General features: G+C 46.7%; 1 protein-coding gene and 1 long non-coding RNA gene across 9 annotated transcripts; one reads left to right on the plus strand and one right to left on the minus strand.

Annotated features, from left to right (window-relative positions):
- Positions 1–106: 106 nt before the first annotated feature.
- On the minus strand, positions 107–11,769 carry LOC115130554 (wolframin-like). The gene is made up of 10 exons (XM_029661821.2): positions 11,590–11,769; positions 10,456–10,842; positions 7,504–7,580; positions 7,155–7,299; positions 5,522–5,695; positions 5,275–5,355; positions 5,025–5,182; positions 3,734–3,970; positions 2,611–3,486; positions 107–2,369 (listed from the first exon to the last, which is right to left on the minus strand). The coding sequence occupies exons 2-10, from the start codon at positions 10,838–10,840 to the stop codon at positions 1,584–1,586; spliced, it is 2,919 nt and encodes a 972-aa protein (XP_029517681.2). The 5' UTR covers positions 10,841–10,842; positions 11,590–11,769; the 3' UTR covers positions 107–1,583.
- A 131-nt stretch (positions 11,770–11,900) lies between these two features.
- Positions 11,901–16,326, plus strand: LOC115130557 (uncharacterized). Of its 8 annotated transcripts, none has more exons than XR_003863798.2 (4): positions 11,901–12,037; positions 12,192–12,690; positions 12,952–13,106; positions 14,177–16,326. It is a non-coding gene; the product is annotated as an uncharacterized LOC115130557 (long non-coding RNA). The 8 variants fall into 8 exon arrangements; XR_003863803.2 differs by lacking the exon at positions 11,901–12,037 and having other exon boundaries at positions 12,044–12,690; positions 14,177–14,256; positions 14,743–16,326; XR_003863804.2 differs by lacking the exon at positions 11,901–12,037 and having other exon boundaries at positions 12,044–12,690; positions 14,177–14,256; positions 14,765–16,326.
- The last annotated feature ends 946 nt before the right edge of the window (positions 16,327–17,272 follow it).

Below are 17,272 nucleotides of genomic sequence, written 5' to 3' on the forward strand. Positions count from 1 at the left end.
AGATCCAGACTAAATGACAAGATCATGCTCATTAAGGTATACGGACTCTGTGTGAGGGAAAGAGAGAGGGAGTGAGAGATTGCAATAACCTTTCAGGAAGCAGAGATTTCCATGATTGGTTTATTAGTCACAGTAGCGTAGAGGGTTACAGTGGTGACGTCACAACCTACAAACAGTGACATCATCATTAGAGGCCTGCAGACTGGAACTGTGGGATCAGAACAGGTCCAAGCCCCTGCACAGCAGGGAGAAGGAGGGGGGCGAGGGACAACAGGGCAGACAAGTTAAAGAGGAGCAAAAGGTCAAGTTGGATACAAGTGCACTTTGATACATGTGAACTAACGGTGTGTGGCGTCACAACAAGGAAGGTATGAAAAAGACAATGATTAAAAGCATAATATTTAAAAGGAGACAACAGGAACAGTTTAAGTCCATTTGTTTCTCCGACGTGATGAAAATTACGTTCGAAGATAAAAAAAAATTTTTTTTTTTAAACGATTCAATAACTGTAGAATATAAGTAACTAAATAGAAACTGAAATAAGGCCTCAAATTGTAAAAAGAACAAAAGTAATGGAAAAAAAAACAACCTGTTTGGGCTTCTTGTGGTCAATTTACAGTCTACTAATTATTTATAACTACGCTCCGACCCCCTCAAACATCCACTCAAGGAATCGTCCCACAGCTGAATGTAAATGGAGACCCCTTATCTACAGTATGCGAGGGTGCAAACAGTAGACCTATATGGTTGAATAGCATGCAAAATGTTAATAAACTTAGTGATCACATTGTTGGTTGGTATTATCCCACACTTCTCTGAAATGTTGACGGACTAAAAACACTCGTCTATGAATTAGGAGTTTGAGGCCGTGTGTGTATTTGTGTGTGTGTGTTTGCATGTATGAAAGTGGTAAGTCTGTGTAAACGGTCTCCCTCCTTTGTAATTAAGTGGTTTAGTTTAGATTCTCCATTATATTATCCCTCGCACACTTTGGCTCAGCAGTTATGAAAAACACTCACACACACTTATGCCTTGTTTAGCAATACACACAATACTGCTATGTGTCTAGGCTGGCTTTACTACGGTAGGGTGTAAAGAACACACAGCCACAGCACTACAAGCAGTTCAATCCCAGTACTGGAACTACAGTAAAGTGGAAAACATCATGCAGAATCATAGATTTGGGCTCTATTTAATATGCAACGCTGAATCATTACAGATTTCGCAATAGAAATGTTAAAGGTAATTTCCGGTTGAGCCGACATATGCAGCGTTTACCGTGAATGCAGTCTCCCCTACAGCGGGACATTGCCTTTAATTTCAATCACGCCGGAAAGCTGAACTTCCGCGATGCAGATTGAATAGAGCCCTTACTGTAGATAGACAGAACGCATGTCTTACTGACAAAACTATTGTGTGTACATTCAGTTCTCCTAGTGTACTTGCTTCCTCCCCATAGTGTACACTCAGCCACTCCCAACAGTGGTCGACATAAGGCATTACTTACAATCCGTAGTGAAATCACTTCTCCTAGTGTACACTTATTCACTTCTCTACATTGATCCATTGCTCTTCCACCACACTCATCCACCACTGCCCCTCACCAGTGTTTCAGCGTCCTGCTCCAGCTGTGCAGTGAGGAAGGGATTAAAGAAGAAGTCGAACCCAAACTGCAGAGCCCCCTGGGCCGAGCGCCTCCAGTCATGTTCTATCTTATACTGCCTGCCGCTGGGCACGCGGGTGTCTGCACACGTCAGACAGTGAATGGCCTTCAGCTCAAACACAGGCCACTTAGAGCCCAGGCGTCCCTCCAGAACCGTACTGAACTCTACCAGGCTCCCAGCGCTCAGGTGCAGCAACATGGGGCCAAACTCATTACTGGCCCTCAGGACGATGTCCTTGGTGGCGTCTTCGTCCTCTATAATGGTCCCGTTCTTACTCTTCCTCTCCAGGGGCATGCCCAAGGTCACCTCGAACTTGTAGCGGTCGAAGCGCTTCACGTGGCACTCGTGCTTCGCCAGCTTTTTCAGTTTGCATAAGGGGTCTTCTGGAGGGGGCTGGGGTGCAGGTAGGGGCTGGGGAGGGGCAGTGGGAGTGGAGGGGTCGGTGGTGTTGTCACAGAGTGGATAGGCCTCACCGTAGAGACATCTCATCCAGTCCCCTACAAACACAGGGAGTAGGCCAATGACGGACTGGACTCCGTTCTCGATGTTGGTGACGCGGACATATTTGAAGCGTCCTGTCCAGGTGACCCGGTGGCCCTCCAGGTGAGAACACAGGATCTGGGTTTGAGCCATATTGTATTCCTTCCAGGCTTTCGGCCCACACAGGTTACTGTACTCCGGCCACGTGAGGGTGGAGTTATACACCTGTTCAAGACACTTGGTTAAACTTAAATTTGGATGTTTATTATACAGTTCATGTATTGAACACTTATCATACATTTAGGGAATCCCTTATTTAGTTACATTTCAATACTGTAAATAGTACTCTGCTGACTGCAATTTGAGCTTGTTCTGTCATTCGGTTATTTTCTATTAGGTTCCTACCTGTATTTTGTGTTAATTAGCGCTTTTGCCATGATGTAGCATAACTAGTTAGTGTGATTACCTTCATGCCCTCGGAGCGGTAGACGTACATCCAGCAGAACAGCACCACAGCACTCAACCACACCAGGATGAGCTTGACTATGCTGCTCCGCGACAGAGACCTCGCCACCACCAGCGGGTTCAGGCTGAACCGCGTCCACAACCGCAACACCACCGGGACCGCGCACACGGTCAGAGTCACCAGCATCTTGGTGATCTCCAGAGCCATGAACCACTGGAGGACCTGGAAGAGCAACATGGCCGCCAAGCCCAAGGTGAGAACAGGCAGGGCGAACAGGAAGAGGAGGTAGCCCACACAGGTCCGAATCAGACCGATGGTGGAGGAGGAGTGGAGCAGGGCCAGGCACAACTCACACCAGGCGAAGCAGACCATGTAGGGTACGAGGCAGAGGTAGGTGCCCCTGAAGCCCCTCAGCTGGGCCATGCGGAACAGCAGGTAGAACAGGTGCCCGTAGAGAAGACAGGGCACGCCCACGTTCAGCGCCACCATCTCCCCTAGCGGCACCGTCACAAACGTTGTGCCTAACACCCGCAGGAACCAGGCGCTCTCCGGTAACAGTTGTGTCAGGGCACAGACCCCCGATAACACCTCTGTGAGCAGGGCGCGGCGGGCGAAGAGCTCAGCGGAGGCATGGAGGCTGAGGAATGAGGTGACGGTGAAGAACAGCGCCACGGTGGCCAGCTCGGAGCAGGGGATCCAGGCCTTGTCAGCCACGGGGAAGGAGAAGACCACGAAGACCACCGACAGCAGGAAGTAGAGGTAGGGCTCCAGGTGGGTCCAGACAAAGTTAGTCTCAGCTTGCTCCAGGTCCAGTCCCGGCTCGAAGCGAGACAGCAGGTCTGTCAGTGCCCGGAAGTTCTCCCACGCCTTGGAGTTCTGGAAGAACACCAACAGCTCACATACTGAACAGACATTCTATAGCTAACTGTCATGGAATAACTTTAACATAGTAACTGTAGTTACATAGTACTAACCATTTCCATTCGCTTTTCCAAGAAAATACCAAATGTTAGGTGGTAAGCACTCCCTAAATGAGTGTTCTTGCCAGTTTATTACAGGATAATGTAATTACATAGGTTATCCTCGTTCAGTTCCTCTGCGAAGTGTGTGAAGTGAATCCTACCTGGAAGACGCGCAGTGTGCAGATGACCATGGAGAAGAAGGAGAGGTAGAAGACGAGTAGGGGGATGAGGAAGATGAAGAAGTCGATGGTGAGGTTGCTGATGATGAAGAAGAAGATGAGGGCATTGACGTGGTGAGTGGGGATGAGGGCGCTGAGCCACTGCATGCCCGCCCGGGATGCCCAGTCTATCAGGTGCTCCTTGATCTCCAACAGGGCGTGTAAGGGAAACTTCAACACCTAGGGAAGGAGAGGAGGGGGAGGGTGCGAGAGAGATTACACATTATTCCAATGCACACTCAGTGGACAGTTTATTAGGTACACCACCCGGTTCGCTCCTACAGATAGTGAGTCAGATGGCCGTGGCTTGCTATATAAAGGCAGGCATCGAGGAACTCAGTTACTGTTCGATTGAACGTTAGAATGGGCAAAACAACTAACCAACTAAGTGACTTTGAGCACGGTATGAGCGTCGGTGCCAGGCGCGCCAGTTCCAGTATCTCAGAAACGGCCGGCCTCTTAGGCGTTTCACTCACAACCGTGTCTAGGGTTTACAGAGAATGGTGCAACAAACAAAAAACATCCAGTCAGCGGGGAAAACAGCTCGTTGATGAGAGGGATCGAAGGAGAATGGTAAGAATCGCGCAAGCTAACAGGCGGTCCACAAACAGGCAGATAACGTGATCCTTATCACGGATGGGCTATTGCAACAGACGACCACACTGGGCTCCACTCCAATCAGCTAAAAACAAGAACAATCGGCTCAAGTGGGCACGCGATCACCAACACTGGACAATTGCGGAGTGGAGAAACATTGCGTGGTCCAATGAATCCTGATTCCTGTTGCGTCATGCTGATGGCAGAGTCAGGATTTGGCATAAGCAGCGTGAGTCCATGGCCCCATCCTGCCTGGTGTCAACGGTACAGGCTGGTGGTGGTGGTGTAATGGTGTGGTGAATGTTTTCCTGGCACACGTTAGGTCCCTTGATACCGACACCTTGTATAATCCATGCCCTGAAGAATTCAGGCTGTTCTGGAGGCAAAGGGGGGTGCGAACCGGTACTAGATGGGTGTACCTAATAAACTGGCCATTGTGTATGTGTGTATGACTAAATGCAGTTGTAACATTGATGGTTTGGAAATATTTACTCAATGTTTTTCATGCCAATAAAGCAATTTGAATTTGAGAGAGCGAGAGAAAATCCATGAGCAAGATAACAAATATAAAATTGTGAATATGTGTGAAGATGTCATGAACACACGCATTCCCAGAGAGAAAAAAAAAAGTTGGGACCTTCTGATGAAGGGGCAAGTCATCTGGATTCTTCACAACTTCGTCATCATCGTCATCGTCACCTCCGGCCCCAGCCATAGTGGGACTAGGTGGGATGCCCTGAGCGTACTTCTTAGTGATATCTACAAAGTCATCCAGACCCACGTCGTAGCAACTGACTGCAGAGACACAGAGAAAGAGGGAGGTAGTCTTAACTCACCGTTACAATGCCTTTTCCATTTGATTCCATTTGACATAAACGTACACTGACCTTTGCTGGTGACGAGACTCTCCAGAACTCTCCTCTGTTTCTGCGTGGAGCTGGATATGGGGCTCTGGGAGGCAGCGTCACCTTGGTGTACAGGAATTACAGAGGAACAAACAGTTTAGAAACTAGATAAATAACAACTAGGCCTCTCAGGTCTCGTCGGTGTTCATGAACACATAATACTACATTATTGTGTGACTTGTGTGGCCATATATGTAATGCATGAGAGTGTGTGTGTGTGTGTGTGTACCTGGTTCTGTGTTGACATGTTCCACGTTCTCCAGCAGCTCAGACACCGCCACCCTTCTCTTCTTCTCTGGGTTGAGCTTCCAATACATGACCAGGGCAGCCCTCCTCACTCCTCTCTCAAACCTAGTCTCCGTACACAGCTTCTTCACCTCCTCAAAGTTCTCCGACGTGATGCCTGATGACAAAACACAACCTTGACGCATCATACTGAACACCATGCACTGAGACAGCCAATCCGTTCAACTGGTTCCACAATCCCAACGACAGTTGACTCCTGATAAGTGCATATCATTTAACGGCATACTCCATTTAACTGCACGCTGTACTTTTTCAGTCCCAATTTAAAGAAGATTCTATTGAATTGCTCTGGATCTCTCCATATATACACACAGTTGAAGTCAGATGTTTACATACACCTTAGCAAAATACATTTAAACTCAGTTTTTCACAAATCTTGACATTTAATCCCAGTAAAAATTCCCTGTTTTAGGTCAGTTAGGACCACCACTCTATTTTAAGAATGTGAAATGTCAGAGAATGATTTATATCATCTTTTATTTCTTTCATCACATTCCCAGTGGGTCAGAAGTTTACATGCACTCAATTAGTATTTGCTAGCATTGCCTTTAAAATTGTTCAACTTGGGTCAAACGTTTATGTTAGCCTTCCACAAGCTTCCCACAATAAGTTGGGTGAATTTTGTCCCATTCCTCCTGACAGAGCTGGTGTAACTGAGTCAGTTTTGTAGGCCTCCTTGCTCGTACACACTTTTTCAGTTCTGCCCACAAATTGTCTATGGGATTGGGGTCAGAGCTTTGTGATGGCCAATCCAATACCTTGAAATTTGTTGTCCTTAAGCCATTTTTCCACAACTTTGGAAGTATGCTTGGGGTCATTGTCCATTTGGAAGACCCATTTGCAACCAAGCCTTAACTTCCCGACTGTCTTGAGATGTTGCTTCAATATATCCAAATCATTTTCCTCCCTCATGATCCTCCCTCCCTCCTCCCTCTCTTTTGTGAAGTGCACCAGTCACTCCTGCAGCAAAGCACCCCCACAACATGATGCTGCCACCCCCGTGCTTCACAGTTGGGATGGTGCTCGTCGGCTTGCAAGCCTCCCCCTTTTTCCTCCAAACATAACGGTGGTCATTATGGCTAACAGTTCTATTTTTGTTTCATCAGACCAGAGGACATTTCTCCAAAAAGCACGATCTTTGTCCCCATGTGCAGTTGCAAACCGTAGTCTGGCTTTTTTATGGTGGTTTTGGAGCAGTGGCTTCTTCCTTGCTGAGCGGCCTTTCAGGTTATGTCGATATAGGACTCGATTTACTGTTTTTTCCAAACTGTTTAAAGGCACAGTCAACTTAGTGTATGTAAAATTCTGACCCACTTGAATTGTGAAACAGTGAATTATAAGTGAAATAATCTGTCTGTAAACAGTTTTTGGAAAAATGACTTGTGTCATGCACAAAGTAGACGTCCTAAACGACTTGCCAAAACTATAGTTTGTTAACAAGAAATGTGTGGAGTGGTTGAAAAACGAGTTTTAATGACTCCAACCTAAGTGGATGTAAACTTCCGACTTCAACTGTATATACTTCCTGTTTAGTGGATAAGGCCGCACCCCCTCACCTTTCCTAGTTGATAGGCAGTGCTGTAGCATCTTGACGGCATCCTTACGACCCTGTTTGGTGGCCTCTACCAGCCAGCTCACCGCTGTACAGTTGTTCAGCTCCTCATCTCTCTCCTCGGCCAGGGCCAAGTAGTAACGGCCCACCTACACACAGATACAGCATATCATGTCAAATATGTGCTCATTCTTATCAGACGCATGAAGACCCATTGTAGCTCATATATAGGACTCAGAGATCTTATTCAATTCTGAGTTCTAATATTTGATTCTATGGTAGAACTTTAAGTTTGCTATGGTGGTCAAACCAGGGTCGACCATGGGAGATGGCTAAGAGGGGTTAGTACTCACCCTAGACTGGGCTTTGGCGTCTCCAGACTTGGCGCTCTCCTCCAGCTCCTCCACACTCAGCTCCTCCTCTGGCTCCTCTACGTAGAGACAACAGTCATCTGATTGATGTATTCATTTCTTAGGAAGGTTACTGCCAAAGGGGATATTACATGGTGACTGGCAGCATTGATACACACAGAAACATGTGCCGCATAGCATTTGGGAACAAGCATACGCCTAATGAACTGTAGTGTTATTCATTATGAACATCCTGTAGACAGGTGGTAACCTCTCACAACAACTGTCCATGTTCACCCCCCCCCCCCCCCCCAAACAGAGGGACCACTTCAGCACACAGACCAACAGTCATTCTGTCTGACCCCCACCCACCGGTCCCTCTACCCACGAGGACCACTATCTGTACATAAAGCTATAAGTGGTATACTGTATCTGTACATCTGTAATACCTATGTAATAACCCTCTCTTGTCATTTGTAATTGGTCGAGCCCTTAGTATTACTGCGTAAGTGAGGTAGTGCGCTTCATGTCGTGGCTGGCAGAGGTGGTAAATCTGTGTCACTAAAGGAGCAGGGGGAACCGTCCGTATGTGCTATGCTGATGCTTTACGTATCCCGTTTCTTTCCTCGCATGCCAGTGATTCCTGCCAGCATGGTGGACATAGCCCAGCCCTGTGCCTCAGCCCTAAAAAAAACAACAGTTTATTTAGCTCAGTCAACAGCGACTCCTTACCCCCATGAATCTACACACTCACGCTCCAACAAACACATTGCATGCACACACATTTCTACTGAATCTGCATACACATACAATCTTCATTTATGCTGCCGCTACTCTGTTTATCATATATCCGGATGCCTAGTCACCTTATCTGTCACGTCTAATCAAGGTGGGTGGAATCAGGCGCAGAGAGCAGATAGCGATATGAAAGTTTATTCTCCGGGGAACAAGAAACACGGTCAACCCAATACACACAGGGTGAACAATCCAACACAGGATAAAAGACGAACCGGAGAAATAGAACACAAGATACACCGACAGACATAGATGACAAATAAACAATCCCGCACAAAACAAGGGCGGGACAACCTTCTATATATACAGACACTAATAAACTAAACAACACACAGGTGAAACCAATCAGACAAAACCAACAGATACACGAAAAGGGATCGGTAGTGGCTAGTAGGACGGTGACGACGACCGCCGAGCACCGCCCGAACGGGCAGGAGAGCCAACCTCGGCGGAAGTCGTGACATTAACCCTGTACATATCTACCTCTATCACTCCAGTATCCCTGCACATTGTAAATACGGTATACCTAACTGAGGAACTCAATTTAACCTTGCGCAATACCCTAGATGCAGTCGCACCCCTAAAAACAAAAAAACATTTGTCCCTCTAGTGGTGTGGGGGCTGTGCTTTGGCAAAGTAGGTGGGGTTATATCCTGCCCGTTTGGCCCTGTCCGGGGGTATCGTCGGACAGGGCCATAGTGTCTCCCGACCCCTCCCTTCTCAGCCTCCAGTATTTATTCTGCAGTAGGTTATATGTCGGGGGGTCTTATCCGGTGTCCTGCGTGAATGTAAGTATGTTCTCTCCAATTCTCTCTCGGAGGAGGAGGACCTGAGCCCTAGGACCATGTCTCAGGACTACCTGGCCTGATGACTCCTTGCTGTCCCCAGTCCACCTGGCCGTGCTGCTGCTGCAGTTTCAACTGTTCTGCCTGCGGCTATGGAACCCTGACCTGTTCACCGGACGTGCTACCTGTCCCAGACCTGCGGTTTTCAACCTTCTACAGACAGCAGGAGCGGTAGAGATACTCTGAATGATCGGCTATGAAAAGCTAACTGACATTTACTCCTGAGGTGCTGACCTGTTGCACCCTCACCAACCACTGTGATTATTATAATTTGACCCTGCTGGTCATCTATGAACATTTGAAAATCTTGGCCATGTTCTGTTATAATCTCCACCTGGCACTTCCAGAAGAGTACTGGCCACTCCTCATAGCCTGGTTCCTCTCTAGGTTTCTTCCTAGGTTCTGGCCTTTCTAGGGATTCTTTCCTAGCCACCGTGCTTCTACACCTGCATTGCTTGCTGTTTGGGGATTCATGCTGGGTTTCTGTACAGCACTTTGTGACATCAGCTGATGTAAGAAGGGCTTTATAAATACATTTCATTGATTTGATTATTGGAACGGACTCTGTAAATCGCTTCTTACTTTCTCGTATTCTTCTTACCTTTTATTTCTTGGGTGTTTTTGTTCTACCTCGTGTTATTTGTAATATTACATTGATATTGGTAACTGCACTGTTGGGTTTAGCGCTTGCAAGAAAGTAATTTCACTGTACTTGTGCGTGTGAAACTTGGTCTACTCTCCTTGGTAAATTCTGTACCTTATGTGTTGTATCAGAGGTACAGTACACCTGAATCAGCCATACCAAGCATTGAGAAAGGAATGAGCTTTCCATTCAGGCTTTTCCCAGTAGTACCAGAATAGCTTGGAGAGAAGTAGATGGATAGGAGGATAGGGGTAGGAGAGATGTTTTTCTGCCTTACACAGCAATCCTGGACTGACTACTTTACATGATCTGGTCAACATCTGCTATTGTCATGGAGATTGTGGCACGTTCCACAGAGGGAGAGGCTCTGATTGGTGGGTAAGGGTGGGGCGGAGAGGATGAGGCAGGAAGTGAAATACAGAGTCACCATTAGAGCCGTGTGCCCTACCCCAAAAGCCTTAACATAATAGGCTAACAGACAAAGCAAAGGGGTTAGATTAGGGATGTGGTATGTTTTTTTTTATTGTTGTGTGAACTTTTGTGCGTGAAGGGGGATGTCCTTGATTGCACTTAGTTTTAGGGTTGGAGTGATTGTGTTGTGTTACAAAGCCCTTAGCAGGGGTCCAGAGCTCTGTGGTCAATGTGTGTGTGTGTGTCTTTGACTGTACTCACCTGGCTCAGCTATTGAAGCCTGTCGTACAGGGGTAGTAGGGTGCATGCCAGGGGTAACTCCAGCAGCACCAGCCCCCCTCCTCTCATCCGGAGCCCTGCTGGCTGCATTGAGCTGGGATCGTCCCGCCTGGGAGACAGGTCTGACTGGCTGCCGCAAGGGGGAGGCAGGAGGGATGGAGAGGGAGGACGCAGGGGGAGAGAGAGGGGGGCCAGGACAAAAAGGTCTGGAAGGTGAGACCGGAGAGGTCGGGGGCGATTTAGGCAGGGGCACAGTGGGTCTAGTGCCCGGGGTAGATTTAGGGGTAGGTGGGGAAAGAGAGGAGGGTAGCGGGGAGGAAGGGGCAGGTTTCGGGGTGGTTGGGGTGTTGGCGGGTGATGGTTCCATGCCTGAAAAACAGAGGAAGATAAAACAATTTGCCGCTGTCTGGCTAAATTAGTTTTAACCTTTATAGACAGAGCTTTTCAGAATCATAAAAAAAAATAATGCCAGTACTCAATCATGGAAACAATAGCCCGTGCATGAGGGTCGCACCAGCTGCGTGGAAGCACTTGTCTGTTCACACAGCTACAGCAGAGTACGGCCAGGGGGCAGAGAGAGTGAGGAGGACGCAACAGCTGCATGGCACAATCCTCTTCTGCTCCAATCACTCAACTGTCACTGCCAAAGGGAGCCCATAGCTTCCCTTCTGGACAAAGTGTTAAAAAGTGTCTCTCGACCAAACATGCCGCTGTGTCCACCCCCCCATACACCAATTCGACTTTAAGCACAAAAATAAGAAGCTACTACCACAATTATAAACAGGGTGACAGGTTGGCATGCAAGAGATGGAGGCACCATCACGTGTTCTGCTGCAATGCAGGGGATTTCCCCAAGCCAATGACTTTGATTTGACCGGTGGAAAGTATAATAAGCAAATGGACTCAGTCAGGTGACTCATTGTTTTAGACTACATTTAAAATTTAAAAAAAGTTGGTGACCAGTTTAAAATATAATGCGAAACACGCGCCTGTCGCTTTAAAAATGACTAGCTATTCTTTAATCAATGCTAAATTGTGATATGACAGTCAACTGGCAGTTCTTCCTACGGACAATACAGCATGTCCAAAACAAACATGTTAGCGTCATTCTCTCACCTTCGCAGTCAAAGACTCGATCTGTGTTTCATCTAGTCGACAAGAAGCTACTAGAAATGTCCCCGATGAAGTTGTTCAGGGTCTCCTCTCATTCATCCCTTTTCACTTTTTACAGTTCGGTGCCACAAGCGCATCTGTGATCAAACTCCACTTATAGCGAGGAGAGAACTCTTCCAGCTGTCATAATAAACGCCCACTTTATGTGTTATGATTGGACGTTTTTTTGTGACGCCTTCATCTTCTCTTAATATGATTGGCTACTGATACAGGAAGTCGACATTTCCCTAGCTTTCTCTTTCAGACATCACCAGTATACCATCGAAATGTTGTCGCGCAGAGAATAGGTTGATAGGATGACGTCTTTATATATTTTCATGACATGATTTATGTGCCATAGCCTACATGCATCAATAAGAACTATACATCATACGTTCATGCACGCCTAAATGTAAATGCGTTAGTCACACCATGACATAAGATTTACGCTGTAAAAACATGTCCAGAGATTCTCCCTGTGTAAACATTCCACTGAAGTTTACATAGCTTCATGCTCGATTGCTCTTCCTGGCTACTTCATCATGTGGCTGTCTCCTTGTTCGCAGGGAATTGCCAATGTCCGAGCCTTGAGCTGATGCTGAGCCCGGCGACAATCACCGAGGTCTCTCGTGTCGTCTACCACGGGTTCGCTTTCGTCCCGGTGCCCACCTCGGCCGCCGCGACATTGCACCTGGCGCTGGGCTCGCAGGTGATTCCGGGAACACCTCAACGTGTCGCCTTCATCAATGGGGCACCTGTCACCTTGTCCTTCCAGAATGTGGACAGTCAGTAGAGGTGGGTCGGGGAGTGAGTGCCAACTTTTTAAATTATTTTTTTCAGTTACTGCAATGCACGTTTTAAAACAGCGTAAGCATTCAAGTATTTTTATTTCATTTAGCAGATTATTTATTCATGTGTTAACAGTCAGCATACGGAGCTTAGTTGTGTCAGTTCTCAGAACCGTTTAATGCACCGCGTGTTATTTTATTTTGCTTCTCAGAATTGTATGCGTGTCCTACCTGGGTCAGTTCACCTCAGAGGCAGGGATTGAACTGCAGTCAGATGGTAAGAGCAACCTGTGTCACATCATATTGATGACAATGATGATGAGAATTATATTTTGTGTATTTTGTATTTTATTAGGATCCCCATTAACTGTTGCAAAAGCAGCAGCTCCATTTCCTGGGGTCCAACACAAAACATGAAACATGACATAATACAGAACATCAATAGACAACAGCTCAAGTACAGAACTACATAAACTGTTAATATGCACATCCACAACCCCTTCTGCTGGAGAATGACATGTTTATCCCTACATGCCAGTGTGGAGCTCCCCTGTCTCCCCTCCCTCCCCAGGGCCTGAGGGTGCCCCTGCCCCCTGTCTGCTACTGGAGGAGGACCAGGAACCACTGGAGTCTCATACACAGATTGAGCCAAAGGTGGAGAGAAAGCAATAACACTCGTCTCCATTCACACAGGTAAATCATACTCACAAAAGCTGTTGCAATTCAAATCAAGTCAAATTTTAGTTGTCACATACACATGTTTAGCAGATGTTATTGCGGATGTAGCGAAATGCTTGTGTTTCTATCTCCAACAGTGCAGTAATATCTAACACTTCACAACAATACAAACAACAATTCAAGTCTATGTATATGGGGCAACAGCCTTAAAGGTGCAGGGATACATAACCGAGTGGAAGCCGCCTAGTGATGGCTATTTAACAGTCTGATGGCCTTGAGATAGAAGCTGTTTTTCAGTCTCTCGGGCCCAGCTTTGATGCACCTATACTGTCCTCGCCTTCTGGATGATAGTGGGGTGAACAGGCAGTGGCTTGGGTGGTTGTTGTCCTTGATGATCTTCCTGTGATATCGGGTGCTGTAGGTGTCCTGGAGGGCAGGTAGTTTGCCCCCAATGATGCGTTGGATAGACCGCACCACCCTCTGGAGAGCGCTACGGTTGCTGGCGGTGCAGTTGCCGTACCAGGCAGTGATACAGCTCGACAGAATGCTCTCGGTTGTGCATCTGTAAAAGTGTGTGAGGGTTTTAGGTGCCAAGCCAAATTTCCTCAGGATCCTGAGGTTGAAGAGGTGCTGTTGCGCCTTCTTCATCATACTGTCTGTGTGGGTGGACCATTTCAGATTGTCAGTGATGTGTACGGCGAGGAACTTGAAGCTTTCCAACTGCTCCACTGCGGTCCCATAGGGGCGTGCTCCCTCCACGATATGATCCTTTGTTTTGTCTACATTGAGTGAGAGGTTATTTTCCTGGCACCACATTCCCAGGGCTCTCATTTCCTGTCTGTAGGCTGTCTCGTCATTGTTGGTAATCAGGCCTACTACTGTTGTGTCGTGATTGATTTGGAGGTGTGCGTGGCAACGCAGTCATGGGTGAACAGGGAGTACAGGAGGGGGCTGAGCACGCACCCTTGTGAGGCCCCTGTGTTGAGGATCAGTGAAGTGGAGGTGTTGTTTCCTACCTTCACCACCTGGGGGCGGCCTGTCAGGAAGTTCAGGACTACTGCAATGGATGTTGTTTTTTGCCATAGAAACGTAAAGGTGGATGGCCAAAGGGAAAGAAGAGGCAACCTCCGAGAGAGTTAACTGCCCCCAGAGTTCCAACAACAGGGTGAGAGATGCACACACACACACATCCACACATAAACACACTTGTTTATTGGGAGAGGAGATGTTACTCTCATTGCGAAGAGCTCTATTGTGTGTGTGTGTGTGTGTGTGTGTGTGTGTGTGTGTGTGTGTAATGCCCGTGTAGGGTGTTACATAGTGTCTAGACTCTAGGGTGTAGTAGTTATGTAATTAGATGTGCTCTAAGATGATTGCTGTTGGTGGTTGTTGTCAGGAGGACTCTTGGGAGGCCCTCACAGGTCTGTATGTGTGTACGTGTCTGCGTGTGTGTGCGTATGTTCCTGTGTGTGTGTGCATGCGAAGGGGTGGTACATATGCAATATCGTTCTCTGCAAGTGTTTTTTTGTTTTGTAAGCTGTTGCAATAGCAGTGTTTCACCAGTAAGTGGCTGTATAGGGCTCAAGTCAGTTGTGTTCTCTTTTCAAAGTGCTGTTGAGAATGCTTACTGTGTTCTATGTTTTTTTGAAAGCTTTGTGTGTGTTTCTGCTCAGAGGAGTTTGAGAAGGACAGAGGCAGCCGGCAGCAGGCTCCAGGGATGGAGAGAAGCCCTGTGGGTGAGGAAGAGGAGGCAGAGATGGCTCGTACGTTGGGTCTGTCCTCGCTGGACATCAGTGTGCTGCAGGAGCTGCTGCTCAGACACATACTGACCAGCACTGACCACTATTTGCCATGACCACATTCATGACTTGGACAAAGCCAATTTCTAAAATATATAATAGCTAACCTCCCCGTCCCGTCTGCCTGGATCCGTTTTCCCCAGAGCTGAAGAGCCGAATCACGTTCTGCGCATGTTTCCTTACCTAAATGTAGATATTCTTGAGTTATACAGTGTTGTTTTGAATTATGGACAGTGAGCGAACTTTAGAGCAGTTGGTGGAAACAATCTGTCGCATAGTCTACCTGTGAGTTTTTGCCAAAAATGTGACCATTTGCACAAACATCCTAACGTTCTTAAGAAATGTGATTGTTTTCTGTCTTACAGTAACCTTATAATATGCTATTATGTTTGGTTATGTTACATGGAATCAATAAGTGATCTTGCAGACATTGATTCAGCTTTGATATAACTTTATTAAACAAATACCGTTTATTTCAGACTAGCCTGATCTCTACAAGACTGTGCGACAAGTAGAGAATCCCGCACATGCACAGAAGTCGTGAAGAGGGCTCGACAAAACCTATTCCCCCTCAGGAGACTAAAAAGATTTGGCATGGGTCCTCAGATCCTCAAAAGGTTCTACAGCTTCACCATCGAGAGCATCACTGCCTAGTATGGCAACTGTTCGGCCTCCGACCGCAAGGCACTACAGAGGGTAGTGCGTACGGCCCATTACATCACTGGGGCAAAGCTTCCTGCCATCCAGGACTTATATACCAGGCGGTGTTAGAGGAAGGCCCTCAACAATTGTCAAAGACTCCAGCCACCCTAGAGTAGTCTGTTCTCTCTGCTACAGCACAGCAAGCGGTACCGGAGCATCAAGTCTAGGTACAAGAGGCTTCTAAACAGCTTCTACTACCAAGCCATAAGACTCCTGAACATCTAATCAAATGGTTACCCAGACTATTTGCATTGCCCCCCCCCTTTTACACCGCTGCTACTCTCTGTTGTTATCATCTATGCATAGTCACTTTACCTACATGTACATATTACCTCAATTACCTCGATTAACCGGTGCCCCTGCACATTGACTCTGTACCGGTACCCATCTGTATATAGTCTTGCTTTTGTTATTTTACGGCTGCTCTTTAATTACTTGTTACTTTTATTTCTTATTCTTATTTTTTATTATTATATATATATTTTTTAACTGCATTGTTGGTTAGGAGCTTGTAAGTAAGCATTTCACTGTAAGGTCTACCTACACCCGTTGTATTCGGCTGATGTGACGAATACAATTTGATTTGAAGCTTCAGGAACTTTAGTGTTGGAAAGAGGGGTCCAGGAAAGTTGTATCTGCAGCCACTCCGTTCTAACAACCACACTGAAACGCTGTCTTTAGTTCTACACCTCTCTCTCAACCAACAGTGAATTAAAGTGTTACTGTGTACTGTCTCCCATTGTAGAATCCTTATGCTCAGCAGGCAGTGTTCATATTCATTTGTTGAGGTTGGCCTCTCTCTTTTTTTTTCTCTCACTTTCCTCCTCTCTCTCGCCATCTGTAGGAGTGTAAGGAGTGTTTTGAGTTTGAGCTCCAGGTTCTCAGGGTCTCCAGGGAGAGCCTGGACTCTCAGCTCCCCACCCTCACCATGGAACTATTACTTCTTCACACAGTTAACAACAAATTCTTATTTTCAATGATGGCCTAGTAACAGTGCCTTGTTCAGGGGCAGAACTACAGATTTGTACCTTGTACCAGGGATTCGATCTTGCAACCTTTCGGTTACTAGTCCAACGCTCTAACCACTAGGCTACACTGCCGTACCAAATGTGGACGAATGAATGTGGGCGAATGAGAGAGATGGAAAAAGAGAGTCAGAAAGAAGGAATGATAGGGAAGATAGGGGGATTCATTTCTTAACAGTTCTATTGAGGTAGTTATAAATTAAACCTTATTACTAGATTAGTGCAATCTAGTTGGAGGGGATGATGGTATTTCCTGCTGTGGCACTTTCCATTCAAACTGTTAAACACACCCACATACACATTTTTCCATGTATTGGGTAATAATCTCAAGCCCGAGGTTTAGAATAATTTGCTTCTTATGAGGCCAATCCCTTTCATTGTGCTAATCTCCATCAGGGTGTTATTTGCGGGACAGCAGTGCTGGAGTTGGCATCAAGTTAATGGCTCATGGTAGAGATCACAGTCGTGTTTAAGGCCAGACAAAAGAGCTCATAGAAGGGTAAGAGAGTCTCATCCTTTCCTTATCCCTGTCGGGTGGTGACTGATTTAAGATGATAGGACAGGATCAAGCCTCATGTTTGGCAATCATCGTATTGATGTCATCTATTATACAGTTCATTAAGTTCAGTGGTCAGGGAGGACTGGAGGTGAAGAA

This window comes from Oncorhynchus nerka, linkage group LG6 (assembly GCF_034236695.1).
Source record: "Oncorhynchus nerka isolate Pitt River linkage group LG6, Oner_Uvic_2.0, whole genome shotgun sequence".
In the NCBI taxonomy this organism is placed as follows: Eukaryota; Metazoa; Chordata; class Actinopteri; order Salmoniformes; family Salmonidae; genus Oncorhynchus; species Oncorhynchus nerka.

Coding starts and splice junctions, on each gene's coding strand:
- LOC115130554 (XM_029661821.2), bottom strand. CDS start 10,840: ATGGAACCATCACCCGCCAACACCCCAACCACCCCGAAACCTGCCCCT. Junction 7,300..7,503: donor ACGCCAAAGCCCAGTCTAGG/GTGAGTACTAAC, acceptor ATCTGTGTGTAG/GTGGGCCGTTACTACTTGGC. Junction 2,370..2,610: donor ACCGCTCCGAGGGCATGAAG/GTAATCACACTA, acceptor TGTCTTGAACAG/GTGTATAACTCCACCCTCAC.